Here is a 19,841-nt window from a genome sequence, read left to right on the forward strand (position 1 = left end):
TTTTTAAAAATAAGAGGCAGTACTGGGACCATAGCTTTTACTGAATGTGTTGTATTTATCAGCCCCTCATGGGATCTGGGACACTGAACTTTATCTGCTTTATTTCTTGTGTTTTACAACAATTAAAAATATCCCTTTTTAATGGATATTCACACTGCGGGTTCTTGTGATGCACTGGAACCCATATGCAGAGGTTTTGTTTGTTTATTTTAATCCAACATGATCAAATTAGTTTTCATACAAAGGAAAAAGGATGCATAGTGGATCTTAGTTCTTGAAAGACAGTGTGTTCTCAGTGAGGAAGCTTCATAAACATTCATAATGTTCTTTCTTTGGATAGTAACAGAATTAGTATTACTTCCAAATTGATGAGGAGGATAAAAATACTGTGGATCTTCCTAAAAATGGTGTTTTAGGGACAGAAATAGATATCTTTGCTGTTCTATTAGACTTTTGCTGCATGTGGTTTTACAGGTATGTCTATGGTAAATGTTGATATAACAATCTGTGTAGTAATGGAATTTTAGTCTGGATGGCCTAGATACTGTTTCCTACTGGCTTTATCTTAGAATCACATTGAAAGATTTTATCTCTTTTTATCACATGAAAAATTAATCTAGGAATTATGACTTTTAGCTCTAAGATAAACTTTAAGGTAAACTTTATTAGTTCTTTCCTTTGGTATTAAAATGTGAAATTCTTTGAACATTATGCAGCTGTTCATAAAGAACAGTTGTTCGTGAAAGTCAATGGCGCAGTCAGTGCATAACTGTAGGTTTTTTTCTACATACCAGGTTCTCATGGTTCCGTGGCAGTTTTGATGTATATCCATAGGGAAACAGTAGCATCTGGGAATAGGAGTGGAAGGTGATATAGGCCTTGATTGATTTCAGGTGGCTTCTAATGAAGTCAGTGACAGCTTTGGTCTCTTTCTCGGACTCTGGTTCTGGGCCCTGATAGGTATCTGCACATGGATTCTTGGTGTTTGGAAAAGCTGCAGTGGACATGGATGGATGAGATCATAGTCTGCTCCGCATCAGAAAAGCTCCTGCCTCTTCTGACATGGACTCACAAAATGTTTTAAACATTTTCATCTCCCAGGTTTACAGTGCTGCCTCAGTGTTTCTGGTGTCAAAGTCATTGCAGACCAACTTTGTACACACAACTCAGAATGTGACAGACCCAGCCCACTAGAATATTCTTAGCTTTGTTTATTTTGCCTCTTTCCCAGGATTACAGGAATAATACACCAGAAGCAGCCCAGGGCCTGGAGCCAGATAGACCCCAGTTCTAGTTCAGCTCCACTCCAACTTGTTGGGGACTGGTGTGAATTACCCTTTTTGAGTTTGAGTTTCTTCAACCCATTTCATCAGGCAGCTCTCACTTAGGAGTAGCTGATATTATCATAATTACTATGGTAGAATAAAATTAAAAGCTGAGGTGGTATTTTCAACCAAGTTAAGTAAAGAAAAAATTTATGAATTGGGATAGTGGTAATTTCTCCTTGAATGTATGTAATGATGAAGTCAAATTTGTGTAGCAACTACAGTGTCATCTGATGTAGCAGGCCTCTGCCTATCATTGCATTTCCATTAAACCTTTTCACTTTCTTTGCCCCAGCTGTTTCTTTTCACTAAACATCTGAGGAACTATCTGTATGCTGGTTTTAACCACTGGTATTTCTCAGCTTTTATCAGACCAGGAAGAGGAGGGACCTGAGACCTCTCTTCAGATTATCTGAATTTTTGTACATCTGGATTATGCCTGAGTTTTAGCAAGCTAGATATATTAAGTAAGAGATGGTTTGATAAACAACCCCACTTCCTCCCATATAACAAAACATTCATAATATTTCTAAGTAGGGATGATTATCTTTTATTTTTTAGATTAGAAAATTAACACTCAGGAGATACATATTTTTACTGAAATAAGTCAGTGGTTTAATCTGAACACTCTTTTATAGCTATTTTCCTTGAGATCAAGTGTACTACTCACAGTTCCACGAGACATTAAAATTCCTGTTGAGGTCAGTGCCGATGCATTTGGAGTTTTGGTTCTTGGAACGATTTTTTCTCCACATGCGGTTCTGCAGGATTGAATGATGGAAGTGTTTACACCAGATCAGTTTGCATTTTTCAATTTGATCATTTCAGACCCTCTCTGCAGTGTCTACAGCTTTATTTGAAATCTACCTAGTTAACCTGAGGCTCCTTTTTATAAAGAAAAATATATTGTTTTCCTAGAACTTGTAATATTTTCAGAAATATTGTTTTTTACATTAATAGTCTAAGGCCTTGATAAAATAATTTAGTTAGCTTTAAAAACTGTTGATTAGTTCTCGGTACTGGAAAATGATCAATAATGTTCTGAAATTACCTATAATTTAAATTATAACTTCATTACATCCTTCACCATTTATAGATTTCAGATATAAAACAGGCCAAATTGTGACTGTTGGAGCATAATTTTCAGAAAAGAACTGAATGTGATAGTATCTGTCTGAAAGTTCAGTATTAATCTTATTTAGCAACAATGGGTCAGTAATGCATCCAGTTAAAGGACAGATAGACAGGTAACTGTCACTCTTTTATTTATTTATTTTTTGATACATTTATTCCACATCAAATTCTATTACAGATAGATTGGAATATAGTGCCTTTTGCTTTGACATCAGTATTCAGAATGTCTTTAATTGACTTTTATTTTTGGTAGAATGTGTTTTTGCCATACTATATAACATACATTTCTTTTATAATTATTGCTCTATTTCATTTTTTTCATTACTAGCTTCAGCAGCAGAAATTTCATATTATTTCAAGGACACCTGCGCAACCAGGAAATCATGCTTGCCTTAGTTTGAAATTGAGATTCTTAAAATTACATTTTTCTGAATTAGAATTAACTGGTTACTCAAACCTTAAACTTAATGCATAACAATCAATGTGCATTAAAGTCAGTAAATACTGTATTGTCCAAATGCAAACAAGAGACTATGGTCTCTTACCCGTGTCCATGACCAAATATATCCATCAACATTGAATACAGGAAGAACATAAAAATTCATTCGGTCCAGGAGTTTGGTCATAATTTTATTTTTTCCATAAGTTTTGGCTGCCTGTAGGAGTAGGAAAAAATTAAGCTATTGGTGTAAAGTTCATCACCATGTGGCAAGCTGTGGCTATAATGGTAATAACTACCATTCCTTTGGTCATTTGCCCAAGATCACATGATTTCAAAATATTTCCCCTAAATAGCATAAAAATAAGTGACCCATATAAAAGTCACTTTTTCAGACTAGTGAAATTTATTGAACTGACCATTCTTTAAAGGATCATTTAATTGTCAAGACTGTAGCATTCCACATATAGCATGCAAGATATGTTTTATAGGAAGAATGGAGGCCAAGTGAAAAATTAGCAGTACACGTTGCTTTAAATGGGTTCGTTCCCTCACATCCTTTAGGTAAATATAGATAGGAATATGTAAATATTGGAGAGGATTCATAAATTAATTATAAATAAGATTAAAGAAAAATGCTCTATTATTAAAAAACTCAAGCATTAGATTGACCAATCAACTCCTTTTCTCCCATCAGATTGAATTTTCTGTAATTATCTATACTTCCTATGGCTACCTAAAATCTCTCTCATTCTTGGAAAATCTCTTCCAGGTACATCTGTTCCAGAGCCAAGGGATTTCTTGTAGCCCTGTCACATGTATTCCTTTATAGGTTGAGTAAGGGGAGCTCTTGGCCCTCAGCTGGAAGAGCTAAAACAATTGCAGGGATAAATCAGTTCTACTGGCAGATTCATTCCTAGTTAAAGCATCCATGACCAGAAAGGCATTGTCATGCATATTACATCAGCATGTTGTATGCAAAAGCTGCCAGAAAAGAGAAAGTTAAAAGATGGTAGGAGTCAGAATAGGATAGAATGAGAGGAACAACAACTTATAAGCTGGATTTACCTTTAAAAAAACTGAGTTATTTTTCCCTTGGAAAAGAAATGAAGTATGAAAATCCAAGTGCATCATCGGCCAATTAAAGATCTAAACAGGAACTCAAGGTCTGTGCTTTGGGCTCACTGAAGAAAGGCCAAGATTATAGGTTGTAATATGAAGATAGTTTCAGATTGTCCATACTTCACTATAGGAGAAACCATATCATAGCCCCCAAAAATTCTTTTAGTTTTATAAACTGTCAGCTGGAATTCAAGAAGTTTGAAGGAAGGTATCAATTTTATAAAAACCCCAATGATGAGTAAAATCCAGAGCATTTATTTCCTGACAGCACCAAATGTGGGCCCTTCTAGTTAAGTGGAACTGCACTCATTTGGAAAGGGGTGTTGCCACTCAGTTAAGTGCTGGAGATTTGACAATCAAAGGAGAATTGTATGAGTGTTCCGATTCACTTACCTGATAGACAAACCACTGGCAGAATGCTGGGGAGATCCATTCTCGTGCATGAATGCCACAATCCATAAAAATAGCCTTTCTTCTTTCATCCCTTTTCCCAATCTATTTAAAAATAAACTTGAGATATTATTTTGCATGAGCTCACACATTGATCCTTTGTTGTCCAATAACTCATTCCTATGCTAAAGGCAATACTTACCCTGTCCTCTGTTGAATAACTGCATATGCACATATTGTTCTCAGGGAGGACCATGGTACATATCCTTAAATGTCTATACATAATTCATAATCTATTACATAGTCTATTTTTAAAAAAAATTTTCCTAGTGTCAGAGTTGCTTTTAGGGTTTTTTTAAAAAAATCACAATATATTGTTTTTCTTTTTTTTTTTTTTTAAAGATTTTATTTATTTATTTGACAGAGAGAGACATAGCGAGAGAGGGAACACAAGCAGGGGGAGTGGGAGAGGGAGAAGCAGGCTCCCCGCAGAGCAGGGAGCCCGATGTGGGACTCGATCCCAGGACCCTGGGATCATGACCTGAGCCGAAGGCAGTCGCTTAACCAACTGAGCCACCCAGGCGCCCTATATTGTTTTTCTTATTTTATTGTTAACATCCTTTGGTCTGAGAAATAGATTATATGTTGTTTCTGTTTCTGCCATTTCCTTCTGTTTTTCTGGCTTCATATATGGTATGTTTAGCTTCAGGTGGAAAAGATTTTGTAGTTGTGTTTGCAGTGGGGAGGAGGAACAGTGGCTGGATATTTGAAGGGCTGTCATTTTGAAGAGAATTTAGATTTGTTTTGGGTAGTTGGAGAGAATGAATGGATGGGAATTCAGGGTAAGGAAGGACTTCCCAGTTATTAAGGGCATGCTTTAGGGAACAATGTATTTGGATGTAGAAAAATCCAGCAGCAGCTGAACGGTAATTGTCAGGTCCATTATAGAAGGGAATTCCCCATCAACATAGGGTTGAAATGCTTCATGTACTGTTCCAGGATCCTATGATTCTGTGATACTTAAACTTCTCTTTTCTTCATGACATTTAGTCACCAGCTTCCCTGAATTTTAATGGGTGGAAAACTGTTTTATACACCAGGGACTTCATAAACTCTTCAAATAAAGATATGGGATAAGATATTTGTCTGAGTTTGTCCACTGTGTCCCACAAACGGTTAGTTCAGGGACTTTCTTGGTTCCACCTAAAACCACCTGTCACTTCTATTTTTGAACGGACATTTGGAGCTTATATGTTCTTCAAAAAAATTATAAGATTTTTATTGTCTCAAAATTCACTAGTTGTGTCACAAAGTAACTTTTAAATTCATATTTTTCCAAAATAATAACAATTAGTAGTTCTTGAATTATTATTACCTTGAGAACATATAGTGGATTATCTTCAACAGTGGTTCCAATTTTAATACGAGAGACCATTTTGGGATGCTTATGCACCATTTTTTCAGTCCAAGCAACAATCTTAAGAACAAAACCAATTTTGAGGAATTAGAATAAAAGAAACTAAATGAGAACAAATGTTAAGGGTTATAGTTTTTTTTTTGAAGTACAGGCACTTCATACTGTACCTTGTCCCAGTTGTTGTATTTTGCATAGCTGTGCCTGCCTGGGATATCTTCTTTAACATCAAACTGTTTCTCAATCTCTTCTTGTAGATCATGAATCAAGATTCTATTTGACAGGGGAATGATAAAATACACATTTACTGGAGGAAAAAACCCCACAGTTGTCTTTCATTTACAGAAATTTTCTTTTCTTCTCTATCTTAGATCAAGTTTGCCCTGTATCATCGTTATTCTCCAACCATCTCTTTTAGAAATGTCATGTGTCTGGCTTCAAATCTTCCCATTTATCTAGAGCTGTGCTGTTCAGTATGGTAGTCCAGCCACACATGGCTATAGAGCATTTAAAATAGGGGCTGTCCAAAAAAGAGGTTGCTGTTAAGTATACACTACATTATGAAGACTTTGTATAAAAAATTATGTAGAACATCTCACTAATGAGTTTTATATTGACTACATGTTGAAATAATATTTTGAAGTCATAGTATTGGGTTAAATAAAATATATTGCTAAAATTAATTTGCCTGTTGCTTTTTAACTTTTTTAATGTGGCTACTAGAATTTTTAAAATTTCGCATGGGGCTTGCTGTTATACTACTGTTGGTAGTATTACATTATACTACTGTTGGTCAACATTGATCTATAGTCATTCTCTAACTTTCTTCAAACACACACACATTCACATACACACAACACAGGCAATAGTGGATATTCTTACGCACAAATTTACTGACCATCCCATATCACTTCATACTTTGAGAGCTGGGAGAAACTTGAATAACAGTAATAGTAAGCACTTACTTAGTACTCACCATGTCCTGGTCATTGATCTAAACCACCTTATGTACATTAACTCATTTAATCTTCACATGAAATTATTATCCTCATTTTATAGATGAGAAAACTGAGACACAAAGTGTTTAAATAACTTGTCTGTAGTTACAGAGCTAGAAAATGCTTAGGCTGATTTGGAGAGGGTGAAATAACAGGCAGGAAGAATTGTTAGGAGGCTAATTGGGGACCCAGAGCTCTTACGCCTCTACCCTCTTCTCTATTCTCATCTCTATTCCTGAGTTACCACATCTCATCTCATTGAATTCCATGGCTCTAATGGTTGCCCACATTTGTATTTCCAGTTCTGTACTCTCCCCTGAACTTCCCACGGCCCTAGCTCTTCCCTTACTTCTCCCATGGCTTGTTCATCCAGCTGCCTACCTGACATTGTCACTTGAACATCCATTTGTTTCATGTGGGCCAGGTCCTGCTTTACATACCTTTTTATTTTTATCTTGTTAATATTATCACCATTTTACAGATGGGGACATTGTTGCTTAGAAAGCTTGAATAGCCATAATTAGTGTGTGTTGGGGTTGGGAGTTGGAATGCAACCTTGCTTGACTTTAATTAAGATTTATGTTTCGGAAATGCCATTGTCATCTTATACGTACTCAAATATTTTTGTATATTTTGTCTGTTTGGGGATTTTCTGTTGTGCTCCACTGATCTGTTTTCCTACTCTTGTGTAAGAAGCAAACCGTATTTAATTATAGTTTTAATATTTAATGTACTGTCTCCTTATTCTTGCTTCCAAATTTTTGAGTAATTTTACCTGTTCTTAATAAATGTTTGGTCAGAATCATTTTTAGAAATTATGAGAATTATTAAAAAAATATAGGCTTTTCATTAGAATTGTACTAAATTAGGAAAAATTTGAGAAGAACCTTATTAATAATGGACCATAATAAAGCTTTTTGATTCTTCAGTAAAATTTTGTGTATTTTGTTTATTCATATATTTTTATTAGTATTGTGAGTGGCTTTTTTTCTCACTGGACATTTGAACTGGTTATTCATATATTAAGAAAATTTATTGCTTTGGTTACACTTATCTATTAGCCATCTTATTAGTTAAAAAATGATCTTTTCACATCTAAGAATTTTTTAGTTATGCCTTTAGGGTTTTTTTTTTTTCAGGTTTTAGGGTAGTTATTTCTTCTGTAAAAAATTATACTTTCTACTTTTTTTCCAATAACTATTTTTTTCCCCTTGCTTTATTGCATTGGTTAAACTCTCTGAACAATGGAAAATAATAGTGTTGAAAGAGGGCATTCTATTTTTTTTCTGCTTTTAATAAGAAAACCTGTCTTTCACCACTACATATAATGTTGATTGTCATTTGAGATTAATATGGTGGTATCTATCGATATGATCAAATTATTATTGTCCATTGGTGTCTAGTTGCATTGAATTTTATTTATAGATTCCTTAATATGTTAAATATAATGTTGCAGCCATCGGAGATTAACAAACACCCTCACAAAAAGCTTCATTCATCATAAGGAATACATTGGACATAGGTAAAATGACTTGTAAAAAAGCAAGCATGCTATCAGTAGGTGGTAGCTAACAGCAAAAAAAAAGGAAAATAAACTACATTGACAGAAGGATTTAGCAAACACAGGGGTCATGTGACCCAGCATATTTTAATAATGTGAATAGCCCTGAAGGATATCATTCTTTTATAGCACAGTGTGAAAATTCGTGTTGGTAATGGTAATTCCTCAACCAAATTAAACTATAGTACTCATTATACTTTATTTTTCAGGATAGAGATCAATGGCTTATAATAGAAATATTTCAGTGAAATATTTAAAATCAAGAATTGTTTGAAGTTGTATTTGAATAGTTTCCTTATTCGGATTATCATAGTTCCAACTGACTTCTTATTAAAAAAGGCATTACTATCATTGATTAAATGCATATGTATTTTCCTTCTGTTAGCAGTAAGTCCTATGTAGGAAGATGCTGTCTATTTTTTATCATGCATTCTAATCATTTAGGACAGTATCATGCACTCTTTCACCTCCATGAACCCAATCATAAAAGGAAGTAGTGACCTGGTGGGAAGAGACTCTGTGGCCATTCTTGGATTCCAACCCCATTTTGTCTTAATACTTTATGTGATCTTGGATGGGTTAACTGTCTCTCTGAGCCTCAGTTTACTCACTTTTACAGTGGAACCAAACATGTCAGCCAGGATTTTGGTGAGGATGAAATGAATTGAAATGTGGGAAGTGATTGGCAAGCCATAGGTACCCAGTGAAGCTCAGTATGACAGTGAAGTTGAGTCATAAAATTGACAACCACTTCACAGACTTAACATATCTTTAACCCAGGCTGGGGAGGTATGTAGTTGTTTGATTCTGATATCTTCAATTTCTTACGATAATGAACTGTGACACTGTAGCACCCACTCTACTTGTCGGTTTTTTCTTGCTGATTGACTGACTGATCTGAGTTTGGAGACAGAAGATAAATGAGGTATACTTCTAATTAGAGTTTATTTAGCACATGACACCAAGCACTACTCATGAATATTGATTCCCATTAACATTACTGACAAACACATTATTATGCACATTATATCTAATTCACTGTATGCTTGGCTTTTTGATTTATAATGAATCTGTGATTTCTCAGAAGAAAAGTTATGACACCAGATTTGGAATCAGGTGTGGCATGTTGCACTAAAACTCACGAAGCCTGAAAGGATTAGAAATTATATTTTGGGTGGTCACTATAGACATAATGAATTGCTTTAATTAATTGTTTTAAGTTCTAAAGAGGGTATGAAGCTTTTGCTCTACGTGCATTTATAGAAGAACCAAGCAAAAAAGAAATTTTATGGTCCCGGAGGTTGATTTGTAAAATAAGGCAGTAGTAATTAGTCACAGGAAGCTCGAATCTAAGAATATTTTTAGACTTACACATATCAATTTAGCTCTTGTGATAACAGCAGCAAAAGAAAATTGTGTGAGCTAAAATACAACCTTTCCATAAAGCAGCTGCATGAGGACATCAGAATGGTGCCAGATTGTTGCTGATAGGGACTAGAAATTAAGCCTAAGGCTGGAAATTAAGAACTAGGGCCAGATGTTATTTTCATGAGCCCTTCCACTAACCAGCAGCCAGGCTTAAGCAGATGAAACCAAATTACTTTCTTCCAAATATTATTTTAGCACTCCAAGATTTGCTTAATTTGTTAAAGAAATTCCTAAGTGTAGATGAAAGGTTAAATAATTATCATTGAAGATTTAATGATATAAATGGCTAATGTTTATTGAACCTTTCTTATGTACCAGACATTCAGCTCAGCATGGTATTTACATTTTATCACTTAATCTTCACATCATCACTATTAATTGGGTACCGTTATCACCCCCAAAGGTTAGGTAGAGGTTGCCAAAGTTGACACAACTGTAAAAATGCAGAAGGTGGGATTTGAACCTAGAGGTGTCTGACTTCAGTTTTCCAGCTGTGAGCCATTATACAACAGTGCTTCCAGTGACAAGGAGTGAAATCCATGGGTATTGCCCTCAGACCCGTCGTCTTCTTAGTCTACTGAGTATTGTGCAAAGTTCGCCCAGCTGACCAGCTCTTCTAGAAGGCTGTGTCCCAAGGTCAGGAAGTAGATAAGAAGTTCAGAGAAGAGACAAGATGAATCCTTTTCTGACAATTTCAGGGCTCCCTCCATCTGTTGCTTTTAAAGAGTAACAATTGGAGAATGGAGGCCAATGTATGTGACTGCCATAGGCTCTGGGATGTGTGTGTGTGTGTGTGTGTGTGTGTGTGTGTGTGTGAGAGAGAGAGAGAGAGAGAAAGAGAGAGAGAGAGAGAGAGAGATGGGGAAGCATATCCCAGGGATGCAGAGTCATTGTTATGGTGTCTTATAAACTAGAGGTCTGGATTGCCTCCCCTCTTCTATGCCCACATTCCAGCAGGATAGGGGCTACCCAAAAAGCATGATTTCAAGTTTCCACAAGATCCCATTTGTCTCCAGTAACTCCCTAATTGGGTTACTGTGTATGCAACTTGGCATTTACTGACATGGATTTCCCAACATTTGAGGCACACCTCTGTGTTGGATAATAAACTTTAAGACACTAATTTATTCACTAAGAGGGGAAGGGAGTGATAGCCCCTAGTTATCCTCTGTTGTAGAGTGTGTATGTGTTCATATGTGTGTGTGCACTCATGTAAACACACGTATAAGTGGTCTTTCCCTCACTTGCATTAGTAGAAGTAAAGGAACCAGGCAAAGGGCGATTTTATGGTCCCAGTCAATCTTCATGAAACCTCTATGAAACACCCTTTAGAGATGAAGAAAATGAGGTGAAGAGAAGTTAAGTAAATTGTCAATGTAAAATGTCAATGTTACAACCTAACATGTAGTTTAAATGGGACTGGACCCAGACAGCCTCACTGAGAATCCACATTCTTATTTACCACACTTGTCTGCTTTCCACCATGACCAACATCTCTTTGCAGTTTGTAGCAGGTATCAGCATCCCTGTTCTACTCTTGGGCAAGTAATATATAAAAATGTAGAGCAAAAGGAAAAATGAATGGGACAAGACATTAGAATGATTTATTTGATTGGAATACTTATCTGATAGGACTGTGTGTACACTTGGAATATGAATTTGTGTCTGATCATTATTAGGTAATTAGACATTAATATGAAGTGTCGAGGAGTTGGTTTGGTATAGATTGGTCAGTTTGATATAGATTTCTTTTGTACTTCCCATATAATCTTATGTGCATCTTACTAAGATTTCACTTAATTGTATCATTTGTTTTGCTTTATTAGTGTTATACCATATATATTAGTAGTTGTTTTCTGAATTACCTTTCATTAATAATTCTTTATTTTCTGATTTTAACTTTTGATCAAAGAAAAGATAATCTAAAATGTATCTGAAATACAAATATCTAAAATGTAAAAAATTTAGTAAAAACACTAGGGTTTTTAACTACTGAATCTAAATATGGTGTCTGCTCCTATAGACTCAGTCCAATAGGTGTGCTTTTCTTTCTTTCTTTCTTTCTTTCTTTCTTTCTTTCTTTCTTTCTTTCTTTCTTTCTTTCTCTTTCTTTCTTCCTTTCTTTCTTTCAGATTTTATTTATTTATTTGACAAGGAGAGCGAGTGAGCACAAGCAGGGGGAGCGGCAGGGAGAGGGATAGGGAGAAGCAGGCTCCCCAGAGAGCAGGGGGAGCCTGATGCGGGGCTCAATGTCAGGACCCCGGGATCATGACCAGAGTGAAGGCAGTCACCTAACCAACTGAGCCACCCAGGCGTCCCTTGGGTGTGCTTTTCTTTAGACATTTATTCATCAGTCTGTTCAGGTTTGTTGGTATGTAGGTGTTGTTTTTCAGACTTGGTCTTTTATGATTTTGTAAAAAGGTAAATAAAAATGAAGCAAACATGCTACTTTAAAATCAAATCTGTCTTAGTAATTTAATTTTCTAAAAATTAAAAAAAAGTCACACACAGATACTTTAAATAGTGGTTTATATATACTGTCTAATGAAGGGTGTCTAAGTAAATCATTGTGTCAAACCAGCCTCTTAATGTGGTTTTGTTCAGACTGGTGCCTGGGTCCACCAGATGTTTCTGTTCTTAGAACACTCTTCTACTACTGACTGACACCAAGTAACACATATAATTAATATGCAAATAAAATTATCTATATAATTAGTACTTGGAGACAAGATTTAAATAGTCCTTGTCTGCACAGATCACTTTACATATTTATATTTCTGAGGAAGGTAACTATCTAATTATGTGGCTTTCCCACAACGTGGCTAATTTGGACCAATTTCTAGAAATCATGTCCTAATTAGATAAAACTAATTTTTATTTGTGTTTTAACACTTTGGTTCTTGATGTAGGTAACAAGGAAGAATTTTGGCATAAGACAAAGTGAAAAACACACTGTATTTGTGAAGTTCTGGATTTACACCTCTGTTTGAGTCAGAATTGTTTCAGCCTAAGAGAGACCTAGAGGTCCAAAGAGGAGAGAGAGGTGCCACCTGCCTAGATATCTTCTGTCACAGTGATTAATTCCATTGTTCCACACTCATGTCAAGCAACTAGCTTTTTGTCTACATTACCAGGATATTAAGGAAAACCTAATACTTTATTTTTCTGTTGCTGTTCAGATCAAATTAAACAAAATTGACCAGCTAGAATTTATTTTAGCTTGGGCTGGATACTTTGTAAGAATTAGTTGATCACAGGAATTTGGGTCAGGTCTATACTAATGACGTAAAATAAAGAGTATAATACTTGAGGCACACATTTAAGAAGACTGGCTGTGAAGTGAATCAAGAGACACAGGCACCAGAGGATATATAGGGGGAGGAGTGAGTTCTTTTAGATGAAAGAATCAAGACCATCTGAACCTTAGTGTAAGTAGAGAGTCTCTAATGCACTCTAGTTTCTGAGATCTTGGAGGTCCATTTATAAAGTGTCTTTCTAATTTTAATAATACAATTTGTAAGAACATAGAAAAGCACATATTGATATATTAATTAGAAAGGGTTAAATCTTGATAGAAATTAATTTTGAATATGTGCTCCTCAATTATTAATTTCTACATTTGTTTCACAACCCTCTTGAAATGACAGCAAAAACAAAGACAATCATTAACAACAATCACAAGTAATAGCCTGCTACTTTTTAAGCCATTAAGTCACGAATAAGAATTTTTTTACTTCTCTTATATTTGTCTTTCCTTAATTTCAATAGAGTTTATATTTATTAAGGATATTGTAGCAATAAGAACACAATCAAGTCGTGATAAGCAGCAGTAAATCCTGCTCTGCAGTATGACATGATATGTTTCAGGCAGAATACGAAGGCTTTTTTAGTTGTAGCTCTATGTTGGGTAGCAGAGGCATGAAATAGCAAGTCAGAAAGAAAGAACTAGTGCTTAGCAGTGTTTTGAATGGTGAAGGTCTCAGTAAAGGGTATTGCTGGAATGACAAGGGCTGGTAGAGTTAAAACAGGATCCCTCAGTACATCAAACACATTTTGTTTACTATGTTATGTGTGGATTTGTGATATTCATCACTGGGCTCCCTTGTTCACTGCCCCAGGGCCCAGACTGTGCATGGCCCATGGTTGGTGCTCAGTGAGTTCTAATTTTCCCTTATTTCTCTGTGGGACCACAATGACTCATTTCTCCATCTTTGGCCATTTGAGAATTCTCTCCTGTTGGATTTAAGTCTTACTCTATTGCATTGCTTTTGCTTTCTCTGAGGAAGAATTTCTTTCATAAAGAATTATTTATTATATATCTTATATTCCCACATCTCTGACTTAAGATGAGCACAGTTATTTGGGTCTCCTTTTATGCAGCAGGAGAATTCAAATTCTCGAGAATTTGGTGCTAGTAGCCACCAGTAGTTCTTGAGCTCTGTGGTGATTATCTGTCAGAGGTGATGAGTGTGGCTAAATTATCCATGCCTGCACAAGTGCACGATGTCCTTCTAGGAGCTGATTTTTGGAGAGGGCAGCATGGGTGATTGCCCTTCTTGCAGATCAGAACAAAAAGAGATGGAAGTTGAGTAGCTCAGTTTGATCTCATCACCCCTGTAAGCAGGCCTCAATAGCCTATTCGAAAGTAACTGTAAATGTTTATCTGCTAGAGCTTTCATTTTTTTGGCCCAATTAAAGAATAGTACTTCCCTCTCAATTTCAAGATACTCCAAACTTAGAGTGTCTAACACATTTGAATATTTCATAGGACTTACTCATAGTGCATTTTATTTTGATCCAAGGTAGACTGGATGAACTGGGATTCCTTTTCACTAACTCGGAAATCTATTGTCACATTAGCAGCTACGTGGTGGGTGGCATCTGGATACCAGAAGTCAAGCTGCGGAGATGAGTTCAATGTTAGTCACAGTTATTTGTTCACCCAACACATATTTCTTAAGAAACACATGTGTCATACACTACAAAAGGAATTTGGGGTTCAATGTAGTTAAGGTATGGACCCTTCTCTCAATAAGCTTATGAGAGTGTGCAAATATACTGTTGAATATTAGGGAGTGGGAGAGATCATTTGTACTGATCACTCTTTCAGGACATAGATAGTATCTATAAATGCAAAAAAAAAAAGTAGTTTTTAGTTAATCTGTTTGCTTCTACCATCTTGGGGTTGATTGGGGCTGCTTCACAATTCATTTAGCCATAGACTCTGTCTCTAATTGGGAATATAGATTAAAAATATGGTTCCCCTCACCCTGCCCCTGAGTCAGGCCTCAAAACCAGTTTCCCCTGTAAACTCTGGAATTCCTGGAAGGTTTGTGTCCAACAGAAGGCATAATAATCTCCAGCCCTATTATTTTTCTAGTAGTATGTCCTTGGGCGATACTAAAACTCCTTGAGTTTAGTCCTTTTCCCTAAGGTATAGGGTTAAGAGGACTCCATTTGGAGTGTTGTAAAGAATGTGAAATGGATATGAACTCTGGGACCTGCAGGCATTTAAAGCTGCTGATTCCCTTCTCTTTTTCTTCCTCTAGCTGAGAATTTCAGAAATTTGGTGAATGGGTCTAGAAGGATAGCATTCAGGTTAAAATAACTTTTAGAAGATTCCAATTCTTGTTGTTCTTCAAAATCATACTCCATCGTGAAATCAAATGAAGTACAGTTCCCCAACCTGGGAAATGTGAAGGAAATGCTCAATTCCTACCTACCATTCCAAGCTTGTAGACATGTCTAAGTCCACCTGGGTATTTTGTAGTTGAATCCCACTCTACCTCTGGGTCGGTCCGTTATGTGCTTATATGAGGCTGCTGTGAGCCAACCAATATTTATTGGTTTATTTTGATCAGAAAGCTATAGCATAAATTGGACATATGAGAGATGTAGTGTGATTTAAAGACGTTTTGGTGCTCATGGAGCTTGAACGGTGAGAGAGAGTTTTGGACGAGTGGGAGACAGTAGAGATTGGCAGCTCGGCAGATCATGAAGGACTTCAGATGTCACTCCAATACCAATAGAAGACACTTCTACAGTGCTTCTTACGGCCAGGCCTCCTTCTGAGCGTCACCCAATTACTAGCTTACTTAGTCTTTATAACAACCTTAGGAAGTAGGTATGATTATTATCCTCACTTTACAGAGGAGGAAACAGATCCAGAGAGGTTACGTAACTTGCCTAAGGCCACAGAGCTAGTTAGAGCTAGTATTTGAAACTTTGAAGACCATGCTCTTTCCATACCAGGCTGCCTCTCACTAAAAACCTTCACATGGAGGAATATGATCATCAAGCTTTAGAGCAGCCAGGCTGTAGTGCAGACCTGGCTTTGTGGGAGGCAGGACTAGAACCTGAACCCTGGATAAGGGGCTACTGAAATAGTCCTGGTACAAGGTAGGGCAGACATAATTTTGGCAGTGGCACAGGAATGAAGAGGAAAGCATGGATTTGAAAAACATTTGGGAAATTAGAAGAGCAGAGCTTTCAATTAGTTTGATGTGATGCGGGGGTGCGTGACTAGAATAAATCTCAGATTCAGTTCTGGATTTAAGTCTGCTGTGTCATCTTGGTCATTTAATTTACTGTCTTGGAACTTTGATTCTTTTGTTTTAAGTGGGTTTAATTATGCCACTCACACTGAAAATCTGTTGGAGAGTTTGATATGATACCTATAAGGTGGCTGACACAGTGTGCCTTGTGTATGGGAGCAGCTGAATAAATGATAAAATGATTACATTAGCTCACTGGGTTTTAAAAGAGTGATCAAACTTCAAGAGTTTCCTTTTAAAATGGACCTACTCTTGGGAAGGGTCACATCTTGGTATTATAAACCATTACTTTGATGTTACTGGTTAACCAATACCTTGATGTTATTGTAATTTTAAGAGAAACTATGCCACTGGTGGAGATCTGGGTGGGAGAGAGGAGAATGGAGCAGGCAAGGCACTAGCAGGGAGGATAAAGAGGCCCCCAGAAAGGTGTCAAGAAAGCCCACTTCCTTATTTCACAATTTCCCATAGAAAAAGCTGTTGTTTGCAAAGCTTTTGGGAGGGAAAACAGGAGTGGTAATTTGGGGGAAAAATAATAAACAAAAACAAGGGAAGCCCTATAGTGGCGATTGGCTGATTTACCCAAGTAGCTTCTGCCACTTGCCCCTTCTTTGTCTTTGGAAGCTCTGCGTTCATTAAAAGTAAAATTCATAAGAGGCAGCTTTTAGAGAACAGAAAGAAAAGATAAAATAACCGTCTAAGTGCTTTACCTGGTTGGTTTTGGCCAAGTCCTTTATGATGTTTGCTTGTTTTTCATCCTGGGGCTTCACGCGGAGCACCTTCTCCCTTTAAGAATGTAAAAAGATGAAACATGTGAACTGTAAAGAAGCATGCCTTCATCCTCTTTCTGTACAGAGACTGGAACGCAGGGTGGTGAGGTTTACCTGTCAAAGCGGACAGGAGCCACTGCAAGGGTGGTAGCGATCAAACCCAAAGGCAGGATGAACCACATGGTTCTTCTCTGCCTGCCCCAAGACCCTCTGCCAGCTTTATGCCTCAGCTCTTATCTGGAGGAGCAGCTGATTTCCTCTTAGGGTTCTGGTGGACGAAATGTTTTTCTAGTTGGGGAGGGAGGAGTAGGATGGCAACACTAACACTGAATGCCCATTCTGTGGCAGATCCAACCTCACGCTACCCTTTTGCAATTGGGAATACCCATTTTACAGATGCCAGGCAAACTCATTTTTTAGGAAATAACTTGCCCAAGGTAGCAGAGCTAGTATGTTCACAGAGTTGAGATCTGAGCCCAGTTCTTTGTCCTAAAATGCAGCTTTGGGCACCTGGGTGGCTCAGTTGTTAAGCATCTGCCTTCGGCTCAGGTCATGATCCCAGGGTCCTGGGATCGAGTCCCACATTGGGCTCCCTGCTCGGCAGGAAGCCCGCTTCTCCCTCTCCCACTCCGCCTGCTTGTGTTCCTGCTCTCGCTATCTCTCTGTCAAATAAATAAATAAAAAGTCTTTAAAAAAAAAAATAAAACGCAGCTTTTCCATATGTTTGAATTGAATGATGGAAGAAATCACTTTAAATTTGCGCTTGGAACCAGAGATGAATTTGGGTATCTGACTACAGAACCTTGATGGGTGGTCCTTAATAATGTAAAATATGTTTTTGAAGCTACATTGTAACTTAGTAAATTACAAAATATTTTGAATATGCTAAAAATACTGTAATCTCAAAAATATTGATGTATTTACTACCTAGATTTTATACTTTTGCCATATTTTCTCTGTACCTCTCTGTAAAGAAGTTACAGAATGTTACAGAAAGAGCTAAAGCAATCACATCCCCGCTCCTTTCTCCTTCTCCTGCCTCTGTTCTCGGAGATAACCCCTATTTCTAAAGCAAGTTGAGGACTCCTAGAAGGCACAATTTTATGGTTGCTCAAGTGTTTATTCATTGGCTGTTCTCTTTAGGGTCTGGGTGCAGGGTTCAGTAAATGCTTTCAGAAAGTTGAATTAATGAATGTCATTTATAGAGCATTCTAAATAGTCTCTTGAGGGGTCTTTAATTTTGAACATGGATCATTTGGGAGAAGGCATCACCTCTACTCAGAATTAAGGTAATCTAACAGAGTGAGTAAGTTTAGCTAATCAGATAACTTACTAGAATTTCCTTTTAAAAACTACTTCTTCACATTGACAAATGTATATAGATCGTCCTATAGGAAACTTCTCAGAGTCATGGTTATATATTTTTATTATCAAAATAATAGCGTTGGGGAGATGCCCATGTTACATGTACAGCAGCAATAGCTTCATTCCTCTCTCTGTGTTAGGTGTGCACTAGAACATATCCCCAGGGGCTCCCCTTGCCCCAACCCTGCAGGTAAGGGAGAGGAGGGTTTTACAAATGCCTTCATGTTCTTGACATTGGATAAGCTCATCAGCACTAGAAACTCCCTAAGCAAATGTTTGCTCCACTCCTTCTGAGGATGAATTTGGTAGAGGTACAGAGGAAAAGGAAGAGCTTGACGTTGCAGTTAGAAACATGTAACCTTAGAGTGGCTCCTTCACCCTGAGCAGGCTGCTTAGTCATTCTGGGCCTTGGTTTCCTCATCTGAAAAATGGAGATGCAAATTGGACTCTGGCAAGTGCTGTGAGGGCTAAATGAGATAGCATATGTGAAGGACTTGGTGGATGGTAGGTGCTAAAATATATGCTCATGCCCTCTAAGCACTTGATAAAATTGCCAGGTTCTGTAAACAGACTTATAGTTGACCACTGTCAACTGGAGTATCAGCATGTATCATGTGGTAGATTAAAGCAGTGGCTGTGGGGGCGCCTAGGTAGCTCAGTCGGTTAAGTGTCTGCCTTCGGCTCGGGTCATGATCCCAGAGTCCTGGGATTGAGTCCCGCATCAGGCTGCCTGCTCAGCGGGGAGTCTGCTTCTCCCTCTGCCTCTGCCCCACCCCCTTCATGTGACTGCTCATTCTCTCTGTCTTTCTCTGACAAATAAATAAATAAAGTGGTGGCTGTATCCTTTAGGGGTGAAATATCTTTCTGTATTTGTTTTAATATGGACTACTTCAGGAAAAATTTTTTGTGTTACAGCTTTTCTTTTTGGAGTTTTATTTCCTGATTCTTCAAGTAATAAATGCCTACTGGAAATAATTTAGCAAAAACAAAATTTGAAAGAAGAAAATAGAAATCACCTTTAATTCTAACATTCTTATATGTTTTCTTAAAGCCTTTTTCTGTGTGACTAGTTTTAAAACTGTGGAGAAGTCTTGTATGTCTATTTTTCAGGTCAAGTATGAAGGACACTTCTGTTTTATTTGGGGATCTAGGTAAATGTGTGAGATCCTGGTATCTCTCAGGGATAAGACTCTGATTATAAATAATCTTGGACTTCTTAATATCTGTTACATATTTCAGTTCCCTGTTTCTAGAATGAGATATCGACATGTGATGCTCTTAAGACTTCCTACTCCTCCCCAATTTATTTAGCCTCTGAAGAACAGATGCAATAGATGGATT

The 19,841-nt window shown here is 37.1% G+C and overlaps 1 protein-coding gene across 1 annotated transcript in view; it reads right to left on the reverse strand.

The window, feature by feature from the left end:
- CPA3 (carboxypeptidase A3) overlaps positions 1-17,325 on the reverse strand; it is a 29,039-nt gene extending 11,714 nt beyond the window's left edge. Inside the window, exons 1-9 of the mRNA XM_036115629.2 lie at positions 17,250-17,325; positions 17,076-17,151; positions 14,587-14,711; positions 5,995-6,097; positions 5,786-5,887; positions 4,414-4,515; positions 3,005-3,115; positions 1,996-2,086; positions 792-994 (exon numbers count right to left, since the gene is read on the reverse strand). Of these exons, the coding sequence (XP_035971522.2) occupies positions 792-994; positions 1,996-2,086; positions 3,005-3,115; positions 4,414-4,515; positions 5,786-5,887; positions 5,995-6,097; positions 14,587-14,711; positions 17,076-17,151; positions 17,250-17,317 (981 nt within the window). The 5' untranslated portion in view covers positions 17,318-17,325. The remainder of the gene's footprint in view (positions 1-791; positions 995-1,995; positions 2,087-3,004; positions 3,116-4,413; positions 4,516-5,785; positions 5,888-5,994; positions 6,098-14,586; positions 14,712-17,075; positions 17,152-17,249) is intronic.
- Between the last annotated feature and the right edge of the window lie 2,516 nt (positions 17,326-19,841).

This window comes from Halichoerus grypus, chromosome 1, assembly GCF_964656455.1.
Source record: "Halichoerus grypus chromosome 1, mHalGry1.hap1.1, whole genome shotgun sequence".
NCBI classification, from domain to species: Eukaryota; Metazoa; Chordata; class Mammalia; order Carnivora; family Phocidae; genus Halichoerus; species Halichoerus grypus.